The 26,330-nt window shown below is 38.6% G+C and overlaps 3 protein-coding genes, 1 long non-coding RNA gene and 1 pseudogene across 6 annotated transcripts; 3 read left to right on the top strand and 2 right to left on the bottom strand.

The window, feature by feature from the left end:
• The first annotated feature begins 5,707 nt into the window (after positions 1-5,707).
• Positions 5,708-6,701, top strand: LOC147478809 (uncharacterized). The gene is made up of 2 exons (XR_015208182.1): positions 5,708-6,078; positions 6,356-6,701. It is a non-coding gene; the product is annotated as an uncharacterized LOC147478809 (long non-coding RNA).
• Positions 6,702-8,652: 1,951 nt separating this feature from the next.
• On the top strand, positions 8,653-9,736 carry LOC147478808 (prohibitin-3, mitochondrial pseudogene; annotated as a pseudogene). The gene is made up of 2 exons (XR_015209890.1): positions 8,653-9,132; positions 9,432-9,736. The product of XR_015209890.1 is annotated as a prohibitin-3, mitochondrial pseudogene (transcript).
• Positions 9,737-10,950: 1,214 nt separating this feature from the next.
• Positions 10,951-14,686, bottom strand: LOC147478807 (uncharacterized). 2 transcript variants are annotated; one of them, XM_086583229.1, is made up of 8 exons: positions 14,237-14,686; positions 13,602-13,918; positions 13,430-13,502; positions 12,406-12,629; positions 12,111-12,193; positions 11,724-11,835; positions 11,527-11,601; positions 10,951-11,452 (listed from the first exon to the last, which is right to left on the bottom strand). In XM_086583229.1, the coding sequence occupies exons 2-8, from the start codon at positions 13,878-13,880 to the stop codon at positions 11,276-11,278; spliced, it is 1,023 nt and encodes a 340-aa protein (XP_086439355.1). In that variant the 5' UTR covers positions 13,881-13,918; positions 14,237-14,686; the 3' UTR covers positions 10,951-11,275. The 2 variants fall into 2 exon arrangements, with proteins under 2 accessions (XP_086439355.1, XP_086439356.1); XM_086583230.1 differs by having other exon boundaries at positions 13,602-13,786; positions 14,237-14,480.
• A 1,235-nt stretch (positions 14,687-15,921) lies between these two features.
• On the top strand, positions 15,922-24,795 carry LOC147478806 (protein ROOT HAIR DEFECTIVE 3 homolog 2-like). The gene is given in 24 exon segments (XM_086582119.1): positions 15,922-16,179; positions 16,599-16,665; positions 17,038-17,140; positions 17,443-17,513; positions 17,648-17,711; positions 17,806-17,871; positions 17,957-18,004; positions 18,099-18,161; positions 18,248-18,304; positions 18,768-18,926; positions 19,020-19,088; positions 19,180-19,271; positions 20,305-20,338; positions 20,340-20,387; positions 20,854-21,019; positions 21,236-21,360; positions 21,498-21,760; positions 21,842-21,938; positions 22,067-22,237; positions 22,321-22,425; positions 23,123-23,217; positions 23,339-23,435; positions 24,262-24,318; positions 24,320-24,795. Coding segments are annotated over 24 exon segments (2,508 nt in total). The 5' UTR covers positions 15,922-16,022; the 3' UTR covers positions 24,554-24,795.
• Positions 24,796-24,866: 71 nt separating this feature from the next.
• On the bottom strand, positions 24,867-26,248 carry LOC147478805 (glutathione S-transferase F9-like). The gene is made up of 3 exons (XM_086582120.1): positions 25,900-26,248; positions 25,556-25,604; positions 24,867-25,445 (listed from the first exon to the last, which is right to left on the bottom strand). The coding sequence occupies exons 1-3, from the start codon at positions 26,044-26,046 to the stop codon at positions 25,006-25,008; spliced, it is 636 nt and encodes a 211-aa protein (XP_086438246.1). The 5' UTR covers positions 26,047-26,248; the 3' UTR covers positions 24,867-25,005.
• Positions 26,249-26,330: the final 82 nt, after the last annotated feature.

Below are 26,330 nucleotides of genomic sequence, written 5' to 3'. Positions count from 1 at the left end.
TTAAGGAATTAGGGAATACTCTGGTCTCTGGCCATACATTGTTGGGTTGTTGGAACCGTCGAGCTTTGCTCCGGTTGTCCGTATACCACACTCACCCTGGTACTGATGAAGAGGGCGACCAAGGCCGTCCATGTAAGGCCATGCGGCAAATGTGGCCCGATGCCTAAAGAAGAAGCTGGCGCTGGCCACCACACCTAGCGACTCAAGGCCGCCATGGTTTATCGAAAGCATTTACACCTCAGCCACAAGACTGCGCCTTTTACACCTCACAAGAGCACTCGCCATGATTTAATGGGCCAAGGCCACCTATGGCCTTCAAGCTCAAGCTCCAGAATTGCGGCCCAAGCCCATTTTACTTCCCCTTTGTCTATGTACACCTATATAAAGGAAATAGATTAGGGTTTTGAAGGATAACTTTGAGAGATTCATTTCTAGGGTATTGTGGGAGCTCTGTTGAGCTAGGGTTTGAGTGAGGCCTCTTCTTATTGATTCTTGATCTCTTGTAAACTCTCCAATCTTTGTTATAAAGGAAACTCGGCTCTTGTGTGTGGATGTAGGTAACATTTACCGAACCACCTAAATCTTTGTGTCTCTTTGCATTGTTACTTCCATTATTATTGTTGCTATGAATTGTGATGATATTGTAGTGGTTTTGCTTTGTTGAGGTTGTTGTGATAACTACCAAAGTCTTGGGTGGGTGATTTCCTTGGTGTGAGCTCCAAGTTGAAATCATTTGGGAAAGAAAGTAACTAGATTGAGGTGTGACTTTCTAGTGAAATCTCCCAACAAGTGGTATCGGAGCATAGGTGACTGTGTCAGAGCTACAGGGTGTTTGAGGAAATTCCTCTGAGAGGTTCTCCACCGTAGGTTTTTGATACAGTAGAGTCATGACGACCGAAAAGGAAAGCTACAAGATAGAGAAGTTTGACGGAACAAACTTCGGCTATTGGAAGATGCAAATTGAGGATGTTCTCTATCAGAAGGATTTGATGGAAACATTGATAAGTGAGAAGCCTGAGGAGATTCCACAAGATAAATGGGATTTGCAAGATAGAAAGGCCTTGGCCACAATCCGATTGAGTCTTTCGAAGTCGGTAGCCTTCAATATTAAGACCGGAGAAGACGGCTAAGTCTCTCATGGAGGCACTTACTACGATGTATGAACAACCCCGCGGCCTTAACAAAGTCTATTTGATCACCAAGCTATTTAGTATGAAAATGTTGGAGGGGACCTCCTTCAGGATCACCTAAATGAATTCAACCAAACTAAGGACCAATTGGAGTCGGGTTGAGATTACATTTAGTGATGAGGTGCTAGCTTTGGCGATACTTGGACAATTGCCTCCAAGTTGGAGTGCGACTATGGCGGCTATTAGTGGCTCGCTGGGGAATGACCAAGTTGAAGTTTGAGCACGTTGTTAGTATGGTACTAACCGAGGAATCGGGAGACAGGATTGTCCGTCATCTTCGGATCAACTTCGTGGTCGGCATCGAAAGCAATCGAAAGTAGGGAAGAAAGTCAAACAGAGTCGTAGTAAGAAGAAGTGGAGGGGAGATCGAAATCTCAAGCCTCCCAATTGCAAAGCGTTGAACACAAACCTCGAGACATAAGTGAAGTGGTGTGCTATAATTGTGGTAGGTAGGCCACTATAGCCCCAATTGCCCAAGCACCAAGAAACAACAACAACATTAATAAGAACAAGAAAAGAATCAAGAAGCTAATGTTGTTGAGATGGTAGATGACGCTTTGATATGTTCGATGGAGCACAAGAAGGAGTCTTGGGTACTTGATTCGGCCAAGATCTTTCCATGCTACCTCACATCGAGTTCCTTGAGAACTACACCGAAGGTGACCTTTGGAACGGTCTTTCGGTGATGACCAACCTTGTGACATTGTCGGCAAAGGGTGATGTGCATATCAAGATGAATGGCTCGTCATGGTTATTGAGGGACGTCAGACATGTTCCGGATTTGAGGAAGAATTTGATTTCTGTGGGGCAATTGGCAAGTGAAGGATTTGTTACAATCTTTACTGGTGATACTTGGAAGGTCTCGAAGGGTTCATTGATTGTTGCAAATGGTAAGAAAGATGGTACTCTCTACATGACTGCACATGGTTGTGAGTCGATTGCCGTGGCACATGGCAAAGAGGATCCGAATGTTTGGCACCGCAGACTTGGTCACATGAGTGAGAAAGGAATGAAAATCCTTCACTCTTTCGGTAAACTCCCAAAGTTCTGGTCCGATGAAATTGACTTCGTGGAGAACCGTGTATTTGGAAAGCGTAAGCGGGTGAGTTTTCGAGAGAATGGGTCGACTCAAAGCTAGAAGGCTCGAGTTGATACATCTGAGATGTCCGGGGCCAGCTAATGTCTCTTCACTTGGCGGAAAGTCATATTTTGTGACTTTCATTGATGACCATACTAGGAAAGTGTGGGTCTATTTCTTGAGACACAAGTCGGCATTTGAAGTGTTCAAGACTTGGAAGGCCATGGTTGAGAATGAGACAAGCTTGAAAGTAAAGAAGTTTGAGATCCGACAACGGTGGAGAGTATGAGGATTCAGGTTTTAAAATCGCGGTCGACAATGGCATCAAGATGGAAAAGACTTTGCGAGGGGACACCTCGCCAGAATGGGGTTGCAGAGCGGATGAATAGAACACCGACAGAGAGAGCTAGGTGTATGCGACATTCAGCGTGCTTGCCTGCCAGCTGGGGCGAAAAGTGTTAGCATGTTAGCCTTTTACCTGATCAATAGAGGACCATCAGTGCCTTTGGATTTTAAGATTCCAGAGGAAGTGTGGAGCGGGAAGGATGTGAACCTTTCCCATTTGAAGGTTTTTGGTTGTGTGTCCTATGTCCACATTAGTGACCAAGCTAGAAGCAAGCTTGATGCTAAGTCACTAAAGTGCACCTTCATTGGCTATGGCGGTGATGATTTTGGGTATCGCTTTTGGGATGATCAAAATCGGAAAATCATTCGTAGTAGAGATGTTGTGTTTAATGAAAAGGTGATGTACAAGGACAGAGATGAAGCACAAACCAAGGAATCGGGTACAGAGAGAGGCACAGAGTATGTTGAGTTGGAAGACTTTGATGTAAGTCGTGGTATAGTGGGAGCCCCACAGTCAGAGGATGACAGTAGTAGTGACTCAGAGAATAATGAGGATACTACACCACCGAGTCCATCTCCACCTCGTGCCCCAAGGAAGACATCCAGGCCACATGTACCGAGTTCAAGATATCCGCCCTCCACCTATGTGAATTACTTGCTACTTACTGATGGTGGCGAGCCTCAATGCTATGATGAAGCATTGGAGGTGAGTGATGCAAGCAAGTGGGAGCTTGCTATGCAAGATGAGATGAAGTCCCTCATCTCTTGTGGCACGGGAGTTGGCCAAACTACCCATGGGCAAGAAGGCTCTACAGAACAAATGGGTGTTTAGAGTCAAAGAGGAACATGATGGTTCCCAGAGGTACAAGGCAAGGCTAGTAGTCAAGGGTTTTCAGCAGAAAGCAGGCATTGACTTCACAGAGATATTCTCTCCGGTGGTGAAACCGAATACTATTTGGTCGGTGTTGAAAGTATTGTTGCTTGTGGAAGATTTGTATCTTGGCGGTTGGATGTTAAAACCGCCTTCCTCCATGGTGACCTAGTTGAGGAAATTTACATGCAAAGAACCGGAGGGTTTCATCAAGAAGCGGTAAAGAGAATATGGTATGCAGGCTCGAGAAAGAGCTTGTATGGTTTGAAACAAGCCCCTAGGCAAAGGTACAGAAGTTTGATAACTTCATGCAAGGAAATGGCTACTATAAGTGCAACGCCCGACCATTGTTGCTACTTCAAGAGGTTCGACTCCGGCTACATCATCCCATTTGCTATATGTTGATGATATGTTAGTAGCGAAGTTCCGATATGTCGAAATTGGGAGATTGAAAGAGAAGTTAGCAAGTGAGTTCTCTATGAAGGATTTGGGTGCGCAAACAGATTCTAGGGATGAGGATCGAAGAGATAGGCGTAAAGGTATTCGGAGTTGTCTCCGGTCGAAAGTATATTGAGAAGGTAACTTGAAGAGGTTCAAGATGGGTAGTGCGAAACCGGTTTGCACACCTTTGGTGATCCACTTCAAGTTGTCTAAGGAACACTCTCCCAAGATTTGTTGAGGAAAGAAACTTCATGGCTAAGGTACCATCGCCCGCCATTGGAAGTCTTATGTATGCCATGGTTTGCACACGCCCGGATATAGCCCAAGCAAAGGGAGTCGATAGATTTATGTCTAATCCTCGGCAAGCAACATTGGGAAGCCGTGAAGTGGATATTGAGATATCCCGAGAGGTACTACTGAGAAATGCCTATGTTATGGAAGGGGTGTTGTGAACTTGCAAGGGTATGTGGATGCCGACTTTGCGGTGAGGTAGATCGCGAGTAAGAAGCACTATCGGTTATGTCTTTACAAGGTGCTACCGCAGTGAGTTGGATTTCGATTCTGTAAGATTGTTGCTTTGTCTACCACGGTATGAGTATGTTCCGCTACTGCAGGCAAAGCAAAGAGATGATCCGTTACGTGGATTGATGGAAGAGCTTGGGATGAAGCAAGAGAGAAGTGTGTTACAGTTGATAGTCGAGTGCTATACATCTTGCCAAGAATTCCGCCTTTCACTCTAGGACCAAGCACATTGGTCTCCCGGTATCATTTTATCCGATCTGTTGGAGGATGAGGTTTTGGCACTTGAGAAGATCCAAGCGGAGTGAGAATCCGCCGGATATGTTGACCAAGCCGCGCCCTATCGAGAAGTTGAAGTTGTGTTCAACCCGGTGGGTCTTCTTGCTTGAAGACCATGATGGATGAGCCGAAAGTGTTTCTTTAGTATATTGGTTTTGGATTGAGTTGTTACAATTGAGATGTGATGTGCATGAAGAATCTCGAAGGTTCCAAGTGGGAGATTGTTGGGTTGTTGGAACCGTCGAGCTTTGCTCGGTTGTCCGTGATACCACACTCACCCCGCATCGATGAAGAGGGCGCGACCGCCGGCGTCCATGCGCTTCCTTCGCCGCAACAAATAGCGATGCCTAAAAAGAAAGCGCAAGGCTTCACCTAAAAAGCGCTTTCACTCGCCATGGTTTAATGAAAGCTTCGCTCACCTCAGGCAGCGCACTGGCTGGCTCACCTCAGCCGCACAAGACTCATGGCCATGATTTAAGGGGGGCGCCAGGCCACCTATAAATGCCTTCAGGCCAAGCTCAAGCTCAATTGCGCCCAAGCCCATTTTACTTCCCTTTGTCTATGTACACCTATATAAAGGAAATAGATTAGGGTTTTGAAGGATAACTTTGAGAGATTCATTTCTAGGGTATTGTGGGAGCTCTGTTGAGCTAGGGTTTGAGTGAGGCCTCTTCTTATTGATTCTTGATCTCTTGTAAACTCTCCAATCTTTGTTATAAAGGAAACTCGGCTCTTGTGTGTGGATGTAGGTAACATTTACCGAACCACCTAAATCTTTGTGTCTCTTTGCATTGTTACTTCCATTATTATTGTTGCTATGAATTGTGATGATATTGTAGTGGTTTTGCTTTGTTGAGGTTGTTGTGATAACTACCAAAGTCTTGGGTGGGTGATTTCCTTGGTGTGAGCTCCAAGTTAAAATCATTTGGGAAAGAAAGTAACTAGATTGAGGTGTGACTTTCTAGTGAAATCTCCCAACATACATGTCCTCGGAGTTGCATAGGAAATGGTTATTATATTCCATTTCCTAATTAAGAAATTAGGGAATACTCTGGCCGTACATGTCCTGGGACTGGGAGTTGCATAGGAAATGCCGAAATGGTTATTATCAAAAAAATAAAGAGGCATAGCCCGGCTATCCCAAGGATATCCTCATAAGTTGTAGTTGGCAGAGTTGGAAGTGAAGGGATGGTTGTTGGAATGGTTGCTGGGATGGTGGGCAGTGAAATGGATGATATGGGTGTTGAAAGCGGTGGATAAAGCCGGGTATAAGACACCTTCTCCTATTCAGATGGCAGCGATACCACTTGGGTTGCAACAGAGAGATGTGATTGGGATTGCGGAAACTGGGTCAGGTAAAACTGCTGCTTTCGTACTTCCTATGTTGACTTATACATCTAGATTGCCACCTATGAGTGAGGAAAATGAGGCTGAGGGGTCCTTATGCTGTTGTTATGGCTCCTACTAGAGAACTTGCACAACAAATTGAGGATGAGACTGAATTGGCGAAAATAACTTCTGTAATCTAAAAAAAAGTTTGGTATTGAGGAACATACCTCTGAAAGTGTTCAAGAAGCATATTTTTGTTTTTTCTGCCGTATAGTTGTAATGGCTGAAATCGCCCTTCTGTAGTTGACAGCTATTGGCACCATATGGTATAGGAGATGAACATGGAAGGAATGTTTGCAGCACTCGAGAAGCCAACAACAGATTTTATTAGAGGTGTTGAAAATACAGCTATAATGGAAGTACCTAACAACAACAGGGATGCAGCTTTAAGCTACTTCCAAAAAATATTCTTGACAAAATGTGCATTTTTTTTATTCTCTTGGTTACTCAACAGATTCTGGCCTGTTCCTATTTCCTACAGATGTAATACTGAAACTGTCACACAGAAATGTGAAGAACTTCTATACGAGATGTAGACAATGATACTTTACCTTAGAAGAATCATAACAAAGCTTCTGCCGTTGTTTAATTTTCGTATCCTTCGATTTCTTACTATCAATAAGCCATTTTGAGATTCCTTCAACAAACTCCTTCTCATGAATCTGACCGTCACCAGAAGCATCAATTTCATTCAGTACTAGTTCCACAAAATCTTCATCCATTACAAATACAAACTGAATCCCAAGTATCAGTCTTTAAAGTTCATCAGATGTTATATGCGCAACGCCGTTCTGGTCCATTGTTTGAAATAGCCTATATTATGTAAGGGAGATTGATCAGGTCAGGTACCAATACAACATCTAGAACTTCACAACTTCTGTCAATCACAAAGCTAGACAAGAAACATACTTTTTTATATTCGGTACATCTGGTTCTCCATCATTGCTAAAGGTTGTGTCTATTGTTAAGGTAAAATGAGCGACATTTGTTTTAGAATTAATCAATGACAGCAAACTAGCAATACCTCTCACGTCTGTTTTCTTTAATTTAAGGGGCATTATTTTAACCTAATGGCTAATGCAATTCCGATCCTCTTTGGTTGTAATTCTTTGGGATTAGCTGCTTCAGTGGGATCTATAATCCTGGTTGGAGGAGAAATTACCAAACGTATAACATTCCCTCAGGCTTGGCGCCACTTATTTCAATTCATGCATGCACATAAGTTATACTATACAACGAGCATTACACATTTCTATGTGTGTGGTCTTGCAGTGCCATTCTTTGGATCTTAATTGATCACGATGCCTAAATACAATACTTCATAACAGGTGTTGATTATCTTATGCTCTCCCCTAGAGGCCTTGACAATGAAAATCTATCTGCCATTTTATAGATAGCAACAGACAACATAGAAGTATTTGATAGATGCTTACAACAATTCATTCAGACTTGAATCTTCTCGTCAAACTTGAAATTTCTTTTGTTAGACATACGCAATGTATGAAGCTGAAAAGAGTTGAGAGTAAAAGAGAAAATGCCGATACTATAATACTATATATATTCAACTACAATTGGTAACAACACCACCTTTTCTAAGTACCCCTTTACATTCTCTTCCTAAGCCCACATTTCCTCCTTTGCCAGAGGTAATTATTTATATGTTTTAGCTGGGATTTTTACCAACCTTGCTTACAATGATCAATCCACCTCAATCTGACTTAAGGAAACATAATGGTTGAATTACTCATTAGTGTTGAGAGATTTTTTTTGAAACATCAGCACCTTTTGGTATGATAAGTTCATTAGTTCATTGCTTTCATTGTGCTCTCTGTTGCAGCTTCCTAGCTAATTTAATTGCCTCATGTTTACACTACGGTTCTAGAGAATTTTTTTTCTCGAACTTTACGTAATATAGGGAAATGAAGTCGTAGTAGTTTTTGTTCTCTCTGCCTTTTTTTTTCTCGAACTTTAAGTAATATAGGGAAATGAAGTTGTAGTAGTTTTTGTTTTCTCTCTGCCTGACTCCTCTCTTCTACAACTTAGAAGTTGATTAATTGCTCACTTGAAGATAGATGACCTGGTCTTACAAAGCAGATACAACAACAATTATGGGTGCATTGAGAATCTATAGAGATTGATCTTCTAATATTAGTAGCCATCCACATGGAACCTAGGAACATATCGTTGAAGTAGAAAGGTAAGTTCAAATGGCAAATTGAAGTAAATAAATACATGAGTACGTGAGTGCGTGATTTCTACCGAAGCCTCTATCTATCTGTGCTGCCATGAGTCCATGACTATCTAACAGGTATGTCATGTAATCAGAAAATTGATAATAACTTTTGGCATTATGGAACGCATGTACAAGTCTAGATTGTAAGTGAGGTTGGTTGAGACGTATATAATTTAGGCAATAGTAATTGCAAATCATAATTTAGATGTAAAGAGGGGATCAAAATTTGACATGGGTAAATTTAAGCCAGTGATGATTGTCTGTGCTTAGGCATGAGTTAAAATTAATCACATCCCGAAATTTCTAAATTCTTGGTGTAGAGTATGACTACAAAGTCCTTCCTTCCACATGTAATGAAGCACTTAAAGTAGTTGTCAAGCAGTTTGAAGCCGAACAAGTGTTAACTGAACGTCCCCAAGTGTTGGCATTAGTACGTGAAGGGATTTTAATATTGTGTTAGATGATGTGGCGATAACTCATTTGTCGTATGGGGTGGAGTTTTCTATTATATTGTTGTGGAACAAAAACAAGTTGTGCAGCAGCCAGCAGGAAGCGAAGAAGTCTAAGTTTGTGGTGGCGAAAGCAGAGCAATGGCTATTAGAGATGAAGGTGAAAGCTGCTTAGTTGATTTATGGTGCGACTTTGGTATGAGACTAATTCAGATTAGGATACTTGAAGCCGCGCGAGAGAATGCTGCTACGTTGGCCAACTCTAATGATGTTATTTATCTTTCTAAGGGAATGAATGTGTTTCTTGGGCTTAATCCTGGACAGGGGCGTTGGTAGAGGTAATTATTTGCATCTCTCCTTTCTGTGTTGGTGAATTTTGTTTTTCTCCTTGGAAATTATGATCCCACTATATAGTTATTTAGATTGGGGATAACATTATGTGAGTATGGTTATACTGTTTATCAATTTGTCTGGTAAATTCAATTTTCTGGATTGCTCCTAATATTTAAGAAACTTTGATAGTCTATGTATACAATAATTATTAACCTTATTCACGCTATTAGAGGAGGGTGCATTATTGTTCATGTTTACCCCTTTTAGAAAATACTCGAGTTGGACCTTATGCTTGGGGTTGCAGGATTTTGTACGAGGAGTTCTTGGAATTGGCTCTAGACAATTGCTTCACCAAAAAGAGCATTTTAGAAGGGTAGAAATACATTTGAACTTGGAGTAGCTCAACAACGACTTTATTGGATATGCAAGAGTTGGTGCATGTGGAAGGTACTTATACACCTGAGACATGTAAGGTGAACTCTTTGAGAGGCTACTAGATCGCACGAATCAGTTGAATGTGTGATTTTATTATGCCCAATTTGAGGCAATTGCTGTTATGGAGGCAGTGACATGCTAAAAAAGAATGATCGTTTTCTAAACAGTTCTAAATAGTGGAAATCAATGAAAGGGAATGTACATCCAATATTACATAATCAGGTAAGATATGTAATTTTTTCTATATATAATGTGTTTTCAAATATTGGAAGCTGGAGAATAAGCAACGTTATGATACCATATAATTACAATTACACCTTCAGGTGAAAATTCAAGATGCAATGGAGAAATGGTGTGTGCGAGAAATCAATAACAGATGTTATCAGCTTCCGATTCAAAAGGAAAGTAGCTTAATTAGCTTACAAGTAAACTTAGTTTTGGAGTCTTACTTATAAGAGAACTTTTGGAAGAGTTATATATTGTGTGTGTGTGTGTGTTTCTTTTACTAAAACGGTTTTCAAATCTCAGAAGCAAGTGCCATCATGAATAATTTTAAGAAACAGCCGAGATTAAACGCTTGGTGAATTTGGTAAACTACGTTTGAAGGAGTCACAGAGTTATGTACACGCCAAGAATATTAAATATATATAGGTGGCACTGCGCTGGTTCGGGTATGTTCTGCTGCTTCTATTTCGGTATTGAGACATCTGTAAGTACTTCATTTCATATCATCGTATGTATCGAAAAATCAACTGTTATGTTATTGCTGAGTAAGTGACCAAGACACGAGCGTCGTGCAAGAGTTGATAAAAGAATAGTTTGATCTGTCAAGCTCTTGATAGATGGTGAAGGAAGATCTTCTTCTTGTAGGTTTGTTTGTTTAGAAAATCTATTTAATCATGGGACTTGCAGTATCAACCATGGGGGATCGAATTGTTTTCTGTGAGTTGCTTATATATGTAACGTGGATGAAAAAAACGCTAAACTGTTTAACTGGGCATTATATTTCACGTCACTATTAGCTCCTGAAATGGCCGAGGAGGTGAGAAAAGAGATTAAAATAGAAGATGGAACATTGAACAAGACAATACACTTGGAAGAGCTGCGTGTGCTGTTTTTGGAAAAAGAGGAGAAAAGATGAAGCATCAACCTTGGTGACAAATACATGAAACTGCAAGGGTGTTCATGGGAACAACTGTTACTGAGCCAGAGAATAGTTACGAGTTGTCTACTTCTAGTTCATTCTCATACTTGCTACATGTAAAGCTCATATGGACATCAAGGAGGGTTGAGGGGGTTCCCAGGTCATTAGAACGTGATGCATGGCACTAAAGGTCAGGATTTTTTACTCCAAACACGTTCTTGATACTCTGAACCTAAAACTGTAATTCATACAAACGCATTAGAATTGTATAGAATCACGTAAGGTCTAAACTTTAGTAAAATCCTGATGCTAAACGCAACAATACAAACACCAAACGCAGTAATCGATGGATACAATTTAGCATAAAATAATAATTCATATAAACGCATTGAAAAAGTATACAATCGCCTAAGGTCAAAACTTTGCATAAAACCCTGAGGCTTTAATACAACACCACAAGCAGCAAGCGATGGATACCCGTAGCGTCTGCAGAAATGGGACGATACATCTGTATGGTGGAGTTCTACACCCTTTCTTCCAAATACCTGCATCCATTACTAACAATAATGTCACTCACTCATGCCATCACTCACATCAAGATCACTAAAACCATTTATTGGTGGTGGTTCATCACTCTCATTATCAGTTTCTGTAGCATCATCAGGTTCATCCTCATCACTTTCATCCTTGTCTTCATAAATAGTGGGTGAAAAAGTATTTGACTCATCAGCCATGTCATCATAAATCTGTTGAAAGTGAAATAGGATTAGCAAGAAGTATTATCACCAAGACCTCCTTTTATAAATCTAAGTTCACTCACCCCTACAAAAAGGTAATCCAAAACACTAGATAGCTGAAGAGCTGACTGAAAAGTCGAAACTCTAGACTCAATAATCTGCAAGACAAATAAATATCCAGATAGTAAATAAATCGGAAGTAAATCTGTGTCAGAAAACATCTGAATTTGTGGTTGCAATACAGTATACCTCTACAAGAGAGAGAGAGAGAGAGAGAGACCTGATATAGAGAATTCAGTGCACGTATAGAAGAATCTTGGGACATAATAGCGCTTGCATGTTGAAGAAGCAGACTTTTCAACCACGGGAGCGCACAAACTACGACTGCACCCCTGGTATTAAAAATGCACAATATTAAAATCCACCAAAGTGTTTTGGAATTTGGATACAAAAATAACAACCATAAATGGAAGTGCTAATTTTGTTTTGACTCCAATCAAATTTTACTCGGATGAAAAGGGGGGAGAACAAAAAATGTTTCTGTTCTGTACTCTGTGAATTCAATGTTCAGACACAGATTTGTATGGTACAGAGGTAACCAGTTAAAACATTCATAAATATCAGATGTGTGTAATCCAACAACCCATGAATATCACAGACAATTTACCTTGACTGAACTATAGAAATCAAGAAATCCAAGAGCTTGAGAACGTCTGATGGAGTCAAAAGGGAGATTGAATTTGCAATAACCTGAGACAATCCAATGTGCTGATCAGTACAGTACAGACAATGGCATTGGCAACAAATGGCCAGTAATCTCTTTCAAGTTAACAGATACGCAGCATAGGCATATTAACATCTAAAGACAAAGAATACATGCCTGGTCCCAGAAATTAATTAAAATTTTAGTAAAACTTTACTTTAACCCTATTTTGTTAGGATAAGACATAAGAGTGTCAAACCTTTTCGTCTCGCGTGTGCAAGCAATCCAACAATAATGCACGGTCATCAGCAAGTAGTGCCTGCTTGAGCAACACATGAACTGAATCTGCACTTGGTGGCTTAGTGCTGGGAGAAGTCATCTCTATTTCGGGAGTTTTGACTTTATCATCTTCAAGTAACTCTAAACTTGCAAGTTTCTCACCAATGGTAGGTTCATTCAAATCATCTTCAACAGGCAGTACATCTACAGCATTTAAGAAAAGCATTCACGCAAAAAACAAGGTTAGTTCTGAGATTCCAATTTCAAACTATCAAACTTGGGAATTTGGGATTAAAGTGGTCTTGGTGATAATTTAATAATAGACTTTAAGATTCCATCTTGATTGCAAACTTAGAGTGAAATAAGGAAGAAAGTATACAATTCCTAAACAAAAGTGATTATAAGGATGTCGACATGGATATGGTTCAATATATACGAAAGAGCAATTGAAAGAATATCAAGGACATCGACAAAGGTAGTAGATGAGATATTGGGTGTAAGGAGATGCATACGTTTTTTGCTTTTGGGTGCTTGGAGTTAACTGTTAACACAAAAGAATATTGCTATTTTGATAGACTTACTCAAATGCTATGTTACATGGCCTAGCCATATTTTAGAAATAATCTGTGTCGGATAAGTGTCCATGTCGACACGATGCGTACACAAATAGTATGTGATATTCCTTAATTCGGTACTTCGCCGTGTCAGACACTTTGCATCCATGTCGGATGTGGACATATGTGTGTGTCAATGTATTTAGATTGTTGTGTATACTGTATATGTATGCAACTCACAACTTGAGTAGCCCGCTAGCAGTCGTCTACGGTATTTCATAGGGTAAATTCCAACAAACACCCTATCCATGAGAAGGACAATGCATATAAGAATGGTAATCAAACCTAGTTAACCTTATTCTTCAACAGGCATTTCTATAACAGCACATTCTTTCCTTCACGCTACAGCGTATATGATAACATGTAAGTTCGAAACAAAAGATGACAAACCTGAATTTCCTGGGTGCACACGTGGAGCTTCAAGCACAACTACATTATTGTTCCTTCTAGCCTTCTTCTTTTCCTGAAGTAATCAAATCAAGAATTCAGTTCCACGAAGGCATCTAAAGCTAACATCAACACAAAGTGTATCAAACAAAAAACAAATAGTAAGAAATCATACTTCAGCAAAACGCCTAGGAGAGGATATGACAACTTCATCATCAATCGCCTCTACATCTATCATAGCAGGTTCTTGCAAAACTGGAAAACCACAGCTGCCTCCTGATTCTTGCTCACCTCTCTGTGGTGGTGGCGGCGGCAGCTGTGGATTTGCAGCATTTCCTGCCCTCCCTTCCAGAGCTTCACCTGGAGGAACATTGAGGTCAACATCTAGCAACTTCCTCCTCCTATTGTTCCCTACATACCCTTTTAGAGGACGCCTCACCTTAGGAGTGGTCATAATTATCAATATTTATCCCAAATTAAGAGTCGAAACCCCTAAAACCAAAACAAATTATCACTGATAAAATTGCATAGACAAGTTAATATTTAGCAGGAATAATAACCTTAGAAGCCAAAAATGGGAAAAACCTAAATCCACAAACAATGAGTAGCATGAATGAATCATCACAACCAACTAAACCACAAGAAATGCATAAAAAGATAAACTTTGCACAAAACTAATAAAAAAAAACCCCTAATTTAACTCTTAACAAGATCAAAAACTATACAACTACAAAATTTTGCAAATTTTAAACAATTGGAATCAAATAAACAATAACGGGTAAAAAAAATAGAGTCAAATAAAGAAATTACCTTTAAGTAATTGCGATTGTAAGTATGCAAGAAGAAGAAGAAGAAAGGAGGAGTTGTGATAAAGGGGTATTTAAGGAAATGAGGTGTTGTATTTAAAGAAGGTGACTCGTTTTCTGACTCGGGTTGGTGACGCAGGTAATTCCAGGAACCTTCAATGGCCCCTCACAAGGCCCACACCCCAAAACTAGCTTGATTGTTAACGATTTAGGCAATGCCACTGATGACCTTAAATCAAATTGTGCTTATATGTATGTGTATGAGGTATCTGATCTTTATATCATGTAACGGGTTCAAATTGCTGACTACTTGTTGATGTGGTCTCCAGTCTGGTAAAATCTCCAAGTTCTTGTATATTTTCCCCTGATCACATACATATATACACATATATGGAATTCCACAACGTACAAAGCCTTTATAGCATTTGGTATCTAAATCTTTCACTCCCAATCCACCACATCTTACTGGTTTGCCAGCTAGTTAGTTTCTTCCCAGGTAAAATAATGAAGTTTGTTTTAGTTTCTTCACGTTCATTGAAGAAAGCCTTCCTACATTGGTCCAACTCCGAAAGAAAATGAGGTTTGAGGAAGTGACTCTTCAATTCACCCCTAATACATACATCTATCTCTCCTAATAGTTTGATGCGATCAAAATCTTTTTATGTTAAGTGCTGTTAAGCAAGGATCTCTTTTAGGTACCTGTACACTAATTGCCATTCTTCCATGCAAGAGCATTGGCAAGTTTGCTATGACTCGATAAGAAATCAGACTTTACTGGGAACACTATGAAACAAGAAGAAAACATAAGCCTTGATACCATATACATGTACAGATCAATGCTATTTTAGAAGTGATAAAGACTTAAAACAAGTGTAGATCAATACACCAATTAAGCAAAACGAAGTGTAGAATAATGCACAAAACACATAGTAGTATCAGCATACAACGTTTAGTAGAATATATATATGAAACAAAAATAATTAACTGTGCTATAACATTATATATAACCTTGAACAGAAAACCATTATTTTACAATCACTCTTTACAATAGCAACAATTGTTTTAAAGCGCAAGTATGAATTAATCCGTGAGCGTGAGCGAACTCTTGAGGTCACTATTCAACACTCTCACAAAAAACCACTTTATATGTGTCACTCTCCCATGTGTCTGTCCCTACCCCTAAATAACCCTTACTTTGCGTCTGACCTACCTCATCTTCTCTCATTTTCCCGTCTTCGCTTCCAACCTCTCCCAATCTCTCCTCCAAACTGTTCTCACAATCTAAGAGTGATTTACACAGTTTCAATCTCCCTCCTTCCTTCTCAACCAAACCCAACTCTCTCTCTCCCCACCACAAACTCATCTCTCCCTCTCTCTTCTCCACCTCCGCTCACGCCCCCACTGCCTTGCAGTTATCTAGTATTCTGAAACATAGTGGTAGTTCAGTAGCAAATTAATATTCATTCATGATCAGTTTCATTTAAAAAAAATTGATGCTAACTGTGTCTCACGATAATACCATAAGCCTGAGCACACCGAAAAATAACCTAGCTTTGATTACAACAGAAATAAAAACAAAAATATTCTAACTACGTGGGTCCCTCACAATCATCCACGTACAAATCTCAATCATCATTAAACTAAAAGAATGTTCTTCTAATGTCAAAACAAAAAAAAAATCCAACACCTCAAAACAAAACCTTAACACGCAAAGAATAAACAATCTTTTTTTTTTCTCTTTCTTTCTTTCATCTCTTTCTTGGTTTTTTTTTTGAAACATTGTAGCAGTAATGGGGAATGAGGAGGAGGAAAGTTGTGTAACACAATTAATAGATGCAAGTGGAGAATTCAATATAAATGGACTTGAGAATTTTATTCAAACTGTTAAACTTTCAGAATGTGGTCTTTCTTATGCTGTTGTTGCTATCATGGGCCCACAAAGCAGTGGTTAGTCCTTCAATTTTTATCATTCCGGGTTTCATTTGTAATGATTGAGTTAAAGTTTTAATCTTTGGAGGTTTGTTTGTGCATTTAATGTTGATTTTTATGTTACTATTAAGTTATAATGTTTTTTTCTGTTACTGTATGATTATAATTTGCATGATAGAAAAGTTTATGTTTTGAGGAACAACATATTGTGAAGAAATGTATGGTCTTATTGCTTTATCTGTAAAGTACCAGGAAAGTATGTAAATTACATCCTAAAAATGATAAGATTGTTACCTGTTTCACATTGTATGGTCTTTGGGTTGACGTAAAAATATGATAAATAAGTGTATTTTAGTATTGGTAATATTGTTATATTATTTGGAGATGAAGTGGAGTTTTATTCACCAAGAGGATGACCATTTGTGTTTTTTGAATAGGGAAGAGTACTTTGTTGAACCATCTTTTCCATACGAATTTCAGAGAGATGGATGCATTCAGGGGGAGGTTAGTATTATTTTTTGTTTTAAATTTTTATTATAATTTTATTTTGGTAATATATTTTATGCAGGATTTTTTTGGTGACAAAACTCCTATATAAAATTGTCAAACCGTCTTGGACCAACACAAATGTAGTTTTCGATTAGCCTGTTACTATCTTTTAAGATATGTAAACAAAAGCGTATAGTTGAGAGTAGGTACTGATATACAGTTGTGATTACCAGAAGTGTAGGAACCCTCGTTGAGGGAGTTCCTAGAAAGAGATTTGTTTTCCTCTCATTAATCTAAATATAAATGCATAGAAAAAGATCTCAAATGTTTTTTCGAATTTTAATCTAAACTACAATATATTTCTATTATAATTTACTTTTGTTGCAGGAGTCAAACAACCAAGGGAATTTGGATAGCGAAGTGTGTTGGCATTCAGCCTTGCACAATTGCCATGGATTTGGAGGGTACTGATGGGAGGGAAAGAGGCGAGGTGATTATCTGTCCATTAAGAATCAATATTCTTTTCTTTTTAGACGAATAGAAATATATGCTTGCAATGGACTTTTTGTGTATCTAGGAGGTTTGGACATTTAGTAGATTTGATGATACATTTCTATTAGGAAAGCTATTGATAGATGAAATCATATTTGGTTTTCAAAAATTAAGAGCTACCAATTCCCAGGAAGAGAACAACTTATATTGTTCGACGGAAGGCAACCTACCTTCTTCAAAATTTGTCACATGAGATAGATTTTTAGTTGCTTAATCAACGTTTGATTTTTCTAATTTCAGGATGATACGACATTTGAGAAACAGAGTGCCCTCTTTGCTTTGGCCATTGCAGATATTGTACTTATAAACATGTGAGTTCCTAAGTAGAATTTCAGCTCATAAATTAGGACTGTGGGAGACTCAGTTTCCCTACGCCGTGGAGAATAGAGGCCTTTAATCGAGCTACTTTATAATTCGTTTGACTGAACAATGTGACTGTCATTAGGTGGTGTCATGATATTGGTCGAGAGCACGCAGCTAACAAACCTCTATTGAAAACAGTTTTCCAGGTATTCCCTAGCATAATGTTTTTTATGATTTTTGTCCTGATTTGACACTCCGATTTTCCCTTTAATATTGAAAGTTGTCTGTTCAATGGTATAGGTCATGACGCGTTTATTCAGTCCTCGCAAAACAACACTTCTTTTTGTTATTCGTGATAAAACAAAGGTTTGTGATCAGACACTGTCTTTTTCAGATATCATGTTCTTTTGCACTTCTTATTCCTTTATCCTGTTTGTAATTGTCTATGTAGACTCCACTTGAACATTTAGAGCCAGTTCTGAGGGATGACATACAGAAGGTATACTTGTCTATGTATTGTAGTCATTCTGGTGCCTTTATTGAAGCTTCTTCCTTTTCTTTTCCATTAAATTTTATATTAACCATTCATGCAGATATGGCATTCTGTTTCAAAGCCCAGTGATCATAAAAGCACTCCTCTCAGTGAGTTTTTCAATGTATGGCAATGGAGAAGTTCAAACTTTTCAGTCAGAATTAGTAAAAATGACTACTTCAGTTCATCTAACCCAACTTTTCTTTGAAGGTGGAGGTTACAGCATTACCTAGTTATGAAGAGAAGGAAGACCAATTCAAAGAGCAGGTGGCTCCTCATATACCAGACTTTTATAACCTCTCTCTGTTTTTATGTTTTAAAAGAATTTATGGGAGTACTATCTTAAAGCCCTAAGTTTATGGGTTTTCTTTATCTTTACTTGACTAGGTTATCTTCTAACTGGTGTCATTTTCATCAGCACCCAATGTCTGATCCAACAAATAACTAATTTGTCGTTTTTATAGTTTATACCTATGTTACATGGACATGCCATATTTTGAAAAAACCGCGGTCGGATACGTGATATCCGCGTGTCCATGTCGGACACATATCAGACACATTGTATGTGATTTACCTCAAATTTTGATATTTTTCGTGTCAGACACTTCAGATCTGTGTCTGATAATGGACACACCTATCCGTGTCAATGTAACTTAGGTTTATACAAATATGTTATTACTTTTAGAAGTTTACTGGTGGGAGTTGATAGATTTACACGTGTCTAATGCAGGTGGCAGTCTTACGGCAGCGGTTTTTCCATTCCATTGCTCCACGGGGTCTCGCTGGAGATAGGCGTGGGGTTGTTCCTGCGTCAGCGTTTTCTTTCAGTGCACAACAAATATGGAAAGTTATAAAGGAGAATAGAGACCTTGACCTTCCTGCTCACAAGGTATTTAAGAGTTACATACTTTTCTCGTCTTTTTTTATGAAATGATGTTTTACTATTTTTAAGCAATCAATATCATTTTTTTCTGCTACTTAGGTTATGGTTGCCACTGTTCGGTGTGAAGAGATTGCGAATGAAAAGTTCAGTTGTTTGACTTCAGATGAGGTAACCGATATATCCAGAATACAATTATAAGTACTTAATTGTTATTTAGTAAGCTGTTAGAGGACTTATAGCTTGTCCTCATATTCTTCAGAGTTGGTTGGCACTGGAAGCATCAGTTAAAACTGGCCCAGTATCAGGCTTTGGGAAAAAGCTAAGCACCATCCTCGATATTCATCTTTCAGAGTAAGGACATCTTTTTTTGGCCTAGATATGCTTTTACGTTGTTGGCACTTCTTTCTTCAATGTAACTAACAGAAAGCGTAGGAATTTAAGTTCAGAGGTGGGTGTCCGTTTATACTTTTGTAGGGGTTTTGAAGGAAAATATAAAGTTTTGGGAAAGCTTTCAATAATACTTCTCAAATGATATTAGTGACAAACCAAATTGCACTTTGTATATAAGAAATAAAAACAAAAAGGAAAAAAAGAATAAAAAAAAGAATTAGTGACTGAGACACACGTGGACTACCGGAAGGCAATTGATATAATGCCACATAATAAAATTCGTGACTGATATCTGTGATATGCTTTACTTCATGACAATAATAGTGCAGCGGCAGTTCAAAACTTCCCTGGTACACCTTAGATTGCGTTCTCTTGAGAAATAGTTGTAAGTTTACTACGAACGCGTAAATTTACTGGATAGAATGTTCATGTTGCCACTCTACTGACGATACCGGATCAACCTAAATTCCTCTTGGCCAGCACATTGGCTAAAGGCCTTGTACTTCTATCTACGAAATTTAGGGGATCAGGGGACTCTCCCACGGATAGAATTCCTACGGCTTGACAGCAAAGTCAGCTTTAAAAGGAAATCTTGATACTAACAATAATTGAATAAACGCAATGAAACGACTAAGTTTGTTTATGTACTACTACTACTCACCCGCAACTATCTAAACTACTTTAAAAATCGCGATCCTCATCTACAGTCCTGCAATAGTGAAAAATTAATTTTTTATGTATCTCTAAATCTCTTGGTCACTTTTATAGGACCTTTTTGTCCCTATTTGAATTATTAAATTTCAGTGTTTGCTTTTGTCAAATATTGTAATATATATCGTATTGTAAGGGTATAAAAGGAAATATAGGTCGGCTACTTTTACAGCTGTCTAGACATTTTTTTGCTACACGTGTTACTCTCACATGCACTAAAACACGTGCTTCTGCATGTGCATCATACTAGTTATATTAAGATCATTTTTTATATCCCTCCTAGATATGACAAGGAGGCGATCTACTTCAAGAAGAAGAAGTAAGGAATGCTTGAAACGACAACAGTTGGAGACGAAGGCTTTAAATGTAAGGATATAACATAACTCTCTCAAACAGATCTATCCTGGTTTTGTCACTTGGTGGAGAATCCTTCATATTTTATTTATCGGTTAATTTATTTCCAGCTCTGTGCATCTGTGTTCATAGTTTTCTCTTTTCCATGTAAAAAGTTAATTGAGCTTCTGAATGATTAGTCCGTTAGTGTGTCTCTGCTTGAGATGCTTCTGTCATGAACTCCTAATGACGTTAAGGAACGTTTCTATTCATTTGTTTCCACAAATTTTGGAATCCTTGTGCCTATATGTTTGCATATTTTCTGTCATTTTATAATTGTACTGCTGAGCAAAGTGGGTCTGTGTTACTTTGAGCCCCCTGGGGAACTCAATATAAATAACGTGTTTATCATTGAAAAAAAAAAATTGATGCAGAAGGTTTGTGTGTTAATAAGGATTTGTGTGTTGTAGCTTAAAGTTGTCTCTTCTGTATTGTGCAGTATGTGCAACCTGCTCACCAGTGCATGTTGGGGCATCTAAGGTCTAGAGCTTTTGAGAATTTTAAGAAAGGACTAGAACATTCATTTAACAAAGGAGAACCATTTGCTGCATCAGTTCGTGTGTGTACCCAGTTTTGCATGTCTGAATTTGATAAAGGCGCTGCAGGTGGGCTTAACTCAATTGCACAGTTATCCACATTGGTACCTTATAATGGTCATTCTGGGGCTATAGACAGTTGACAAACTTCTTTACAACCATAAGTTGTGATGTCCAATGTTTGTTAAATTGTGAAAAAGTTTCCCTTGAAATATTAAATTATGTTTGTTATGTTGCTGATATATACATGCTTAATATCCAGCTCATTTGTGTTTTGATTTCCAGATGCTGCCATACAGCAGGCCAACTGGGATCCTACAAGAGTCAGAGAAAAACTTCGACGTGATATAGAAGCACATGCAGCATCTGTGCGAAGTGAGAAATTGTCAGAATTGAAAGCCAAATATGAGGTATTGTGCCTAAGATCTCATTTTTGTAACTGCTCCAATTAGTATAAGTAGCCTGTTGAACCCATAGACATATCGTCCTTGATACACCTGCTACTTTTTAACTGGAAATTCATCAAAGATGTGTTTGCGATTTGTAGAAACAACTCAGTGAAGCACTCATTGAACCTGTGGAATCCCTATTAGATGTTTCTGGACGAGACACTTGGGCATCAATTAGAAGACTACTTCGACATGAAACTGAGTCTGCTCTTTCAAAGTTCTCAACATCACTCTCTGGTTTTGAGCTGGACCAAGCAACTTATAATGAAATGGTTCTGGATCTACGGCAATTCGCAAGAAGCATTGTGGAGAAAAAAGCAAAAGAAGAAGCTGGGAAGGTGCTGACCCGAATGAAGGACAGGTCCCTATTTTCATCCTCTGAAACTTTGTCTGCTTTGTTTTTCCTTTATTTTGTTGGTAACCATCTTTTTTTCATGTTTAGGTTTTCAGCAGTGTTCAGTCGTGACAATGATTCAATGCCAAGGGTTTGGACTGGGAAAGAAGACATTAGAAAAATAACAAAAGACGCACGTGCTGCGGTATTACTATTCTGAATACTATTCTATAATTACTTTTAGGCACAGGATTTTGAGATTCATAATCTTCTGCATTTGGTTTTACTGTCTTCCTGTCCTTTTGTATTTAATGGTCGCTAAACGTGTTGCAGTCCTTGAAGATTTTGTCTGTAATGGCTGCGTTACGCTTGGATGAGAAATCAGATAAGATTGAGAATGTACTCTTTTCTTCTCTAATGGATGGAACTGTTTCTGTTTCTGGGTCTCAACAGAGCAGTGTAGGAACCTCTGCAGATCCGCTTGCCTCAAACACATGGGAAGAAGTATTATATTCCTTCCTTTTATGTTTTCCTCTTTTGGTAATAGTTCCTGAGTATTGTTTCTAAAAAAAATTCCTTCAATGCAGGTCTCCCCAAAGGATGTGCTGATTACTCCAGTGCAATGCAAGGCTTTGTGGAGGCAGTTTAAGACTGAAACTGAATATACAGTGACTCAAGCTATTTCCTCACAAGTATGTTACTTCTTTTGTACAGTTGTTTGGTTGTATTGAGCCGATAATCCAAGGCATAATAACGTTAAGGAGAAGGGATGTGGCAAGTGCTGTTAATATTTTTCGAGCGCTAATGGTATTTGTTTCAGAAGGGTAACTCGCTTCAGTCTATTTACCTGTATAGCACATGGAGTCTTGATTGTTTTCTTGGCAATAGTCAAATTGTTTTCTTTGAATACTTTTGTTTGGGTGGCTTTTTACATGTTTTTCTTCACTGGTCTTGTTAACGTACTTCCAAAACAACCCTGTGGGGTGGGGTGGGGTGGGGTGGGAGTTGGGATTGGGGGAACTCATTCAAAAACTTGAGGATTTTTGGAAATTTTGAAAGCAAAAGTTTTTATGTCCACCACAGCAACATGTGCACTATCTCTCCTCAGCGTGTGGATGTTGTTTTTTGCCTCTGTTCTGCTCTATTCTTTACGTACTTTGTACTTGTACACTATGTGATTGACTGATGAGTGAATCCCTGTCTTGTTACAAAATTCACACAACTTTTGGAGTGCATCAATCACATATGATCCATGCACTCTCTTCCTCAGATTTTTGGTTTCCCTCCCAAAAGTGTATCATCTACTTGGTACTTTTCTTTTCTCGGGGGAATATATTGTTCTGTATGGCTGGCTGCTTTATGTAATATATCTTACTTTGTTATCTTCAGGAAGCTCACAAGCGAAGTAACAACTGGCTACCTCCTCCATGGGCCATCTTGGCGATGATTGTTCTTGGATTTAACGAATTTATGCTCCTATTGAAGTAATTACTTCTAACCAAGTTATCTTAATAGATATAATGAATTGATGTTCATGGTTCAGTTGAAGAAAATCTAGTCACTTATAACCTCTAGTTACTTGTATTCTTTTTGCTGATGAAACAGGAATCCTCTTTATCTCATGGTAGTCTTTGTTGTTTACTTATTGACAAAAGCCATATGGTCACAACTTGACATTCCAGGGGAGTTCCGCAATGGCACCGTGAGTATCAAGCACTGGGTTTGCTAGTTATCTTGTCTATATTTTTCTTCCATATTATTCTAAATTAAGGGTGTAGGACAGTAATGTAAAAGGAAAATCAGACGTTATGGCAGTAAATCTTAAAAAAGGGGTAACAGATCACTATATTGGCATCTTTTGAGTGCAAAGGAACAGACAATGCAAAACTGCAACGCCTTCTGTAAGCTATAGTTCTCATGCAATTAGCGACTGCAGAATTACATTAGCAGTAGATTGCAATATTAGCTGAGTGATAGTAGATGCATGCTATACACATGGTCTTAATGCTTGATTGTATTTCTACATTAACCCAAACCTTTCCATATTCACAAGACTCTGTATGGAATTTGACTTCCAGTAGACCAGTACTTCAGTGAATAGTAAATTATTCCGACTTGCATCTTTCGTTGAAAAATGTGTGCTTACTGTTTGAAATTATAATTTTCAAAATCTTGATAAATAAGTCTATGAGTAGCAAAAAGTTGTAAAGACATTTTAACTTTGACTTGATATCTATGCACTGGTGAGAAATGGATTTAATTTTAAGGTATTTGTCTATATATCTAATCACTTGAAAGTTGAAACTGCCAACGAGAGAAGTGAGGTTGGTTAGTGAAACCATTGTTGGATGCATAAGAGTTCAAAACGTAAGATATAAAATAGTCATATTTATGTTCATCAAAATGAGGTTCATGCCTCCATGCTGTGTTGGATCCATTGTAGATATAGATTTTTAATCTTTCTTGCTGGTGTGTTTTAGCAAAGCTGATGCAAAAAAACTAATACACTTGATGTGGTGTTGGTGCAGCTGTCAGGGCTTCTTTCAATTTCATCGAGGTTCCTTCCTACTGTCATGAACCTTCTGGAAGCGACTTGCCGATGAAGGCCAAGGACATCCAACTACTGAACCACCTAGACCACCCACATCTTTGGCATCACAGAGTTTCAGAAATCAAACACAGAAACCAACTCCCCTGACGCAATCAATCCCTGACTCGTCTGTGTCTTCTGTTGCATCATCTGATAGTGGTGATGAGTGCACAAGTCCAATGCTGACACGTAGGCCAACAGTTAAAGATGAAGAAAGAGATCACACTTGATAAAAACAGTGCCCTGAAAGATCTGTATACCCTGGTGATTGGTGGCGCCTTCCTTCCATTCAAATTGATTTAACGCTCTTGCAAGGTTTTCGAAGAAATGCATTTTTCTTTCCTCTGTGGAGGAGAAAGTTCTTGGAGAATGGAGGGGATCTTTTGTATTTGCATGTATCTGAAGAATAGAGTTAGGTCTATAAGGTTTGTATACGTCATTCTGTTATATATATTAGTGAACTCTGCTGTTAGACTTGCTGTGAGCCTGTGATAATGTGGAAACGGTGTTAATAATTTGTGAACAACATGTTAATAACAATTCTGAGTAGAACAACTTTTTATTTTATTGCTTTACTTGGAGGCTTAAAATGATGTTTGAAATTTGATAAAACAAACAAAGAAGTGCCTGTCCAAAACGATCAAAGAAAGAAACCTAGCATTCTTATTCCACATTGAGGCCCTTAGAGTTGGAGAACCTTATTCCAAGATGGCCTGCTACTGATATCATCCCACCAAGCACTCACATGCTTCCTATCCCTTATCATGTAATCCTTCCCAATATCATTCACCAAATACTGTGTGAATGGAAGGTGCGAGAGATCAGCCAGGCTAAAGAAATCCCCAGCTAAGTACTTGCTCTTTGAGAGCCTCTCTTCATAAATGTCCAACACCTTCGCAAGCTTCTCTTCACTCTCTTCAACAAGTTTCATATCTACTGGGACACCCATCTTAGGGAAGAACTTGAGGTGCACAACTAGATTATAAATAGGTGGATGGTAATTCTGCCCTTCAACCTCTAGCCATTGTTCAACAAGGCCCCTCTCCTCAATAGTCTTCCCTAGCAGCTCTGTCCCTTCTGACTTGTACTTCTCGGCATAGTATCTTATAATTGCTCTTGATTCTGCATATTTAAAACCCAAGCCACCCTTTAGTGCCAATCGAAATGTCGTAAAACATATGCAGAATGGCCATCTTATAGTTCTTGTGTGGTGGTTTACGATATGAGCTTACCATAAAGTGTAAAATCTCCATCTTCTATAACAGGTACAACTCCAAAAGGCTGCAAGAATGGACATTATAAATCGTCAATTCACTGCATCCTATGTATTAATTTGTTGGTTGTGGAGTACTTGAAAGGAGAATTAAGAGCAACTTGGAATTCTACAAGTCACTAGAACACTCCTATACGACTACGAGTGTACCAAAAATTATAACGTCACCATATAACATGAACTATGTTGACATATTTTTCTTTGCATAAACAGATCAAATAAGATCTTTAATAAGTAGTCACTCACTTCAACAGAAAGTTAATCATACAAAGAGTTAAAGAATGGACCAGAAAAAAAATGTACCTGTAACTTGAGGAATTCAGGATCTTTGTGTGCTCCATTCAACATATCAAGAGGTACAATCTCATAATCAATTCCCTTCTCGATCAAGCAAGCTAGAACTCTCCTAGTTGCTGAAGCAAAAGCAGGACCATGCACCTTCACCACCATGGTCTATGACTTGTGTGTGCTGTAAGAAACTCTAAATCAAATAGTATATATTAGAGAAAGATTGACTGTTGGGCTGATTTATATAGAAAATAGGTGCATGTGTGCCACTGGCTAACTGCTCACCTAATATTCCTACAGGAGTGAAGCAAGAATCTCGTGGGACATTTTGATTCCTTTTGACTGCTAGCTATAGGAAAACATTTTGATTCATAGAATTTTAAGAAACTTATTTACAATCAAATTACTAATTATTAAATTCACATAATTTTTAGGTAAAAAATTTC

Source organism: Coptis chinensis, chromosome 9 (assembly GCF_015680905.1).
Source record: "Coptis chinensis isolate HL-2020 chromosome 9, ASM1568090v1, whole genome shotgun sequence".
In the NCBI taxonomy this organism is placed as follows: domain Eukaryota; kingdom Viridiplantae; phylum Streptophyta; class Magnoliopsida; order Ranunculales; family Ranunculaceae; genus Coptis; species Coptis chinensis.
This window is presented reverse-complemented; position numbering and strand designations above follow the sequence as displayed.

Bases quoted from the DNA above. Each gene is read 5' to 3' on its own strand.
- LOC147478805 (XM_086582120.1), bottom strand. From the start codon at position 26,046: ATGGTGGTGAAGGTGCATGGTCCTGCTTTTGCTTCAGCAACTAGGAGA. The intron at 25,605-25,899 runs GTACATTTTTTT...CCATTCTTGCAG, and splicing joins CTGAATTCCTCAAGTTACAG to CCTTTTGGAGTTGTACCTGT. The intron at 25,446-25,555 runs GTAAGCTCATAT...TTAAATATGCAG, and splicing joins TGGAGATTTTACACTTTATG to AATCAAGAGCAATTATAAGA.
- LOC147478807 (XM_086583229.1), bottom strand. From the start codon at position 13,880: ATGACCACTCCTAAGGTGAGGCGTCCTCTAAAAGGGTATGTAGGGAAC. The intron at 12,630-13,429 runs GTTTGTCATCTT...TAAATGCTGTAG, and splicing joins TGTGCACCCAGGAAATTCAG to ATGTACTGCCTGTTGAAGAT. The intron at 12,194-12,405 runs GTTTGACACTCT...GGATTGTCTCAG, and splicing joins TGCACACGCGAGACGAAAAG to GTTATTGCAAATTCAATCTC.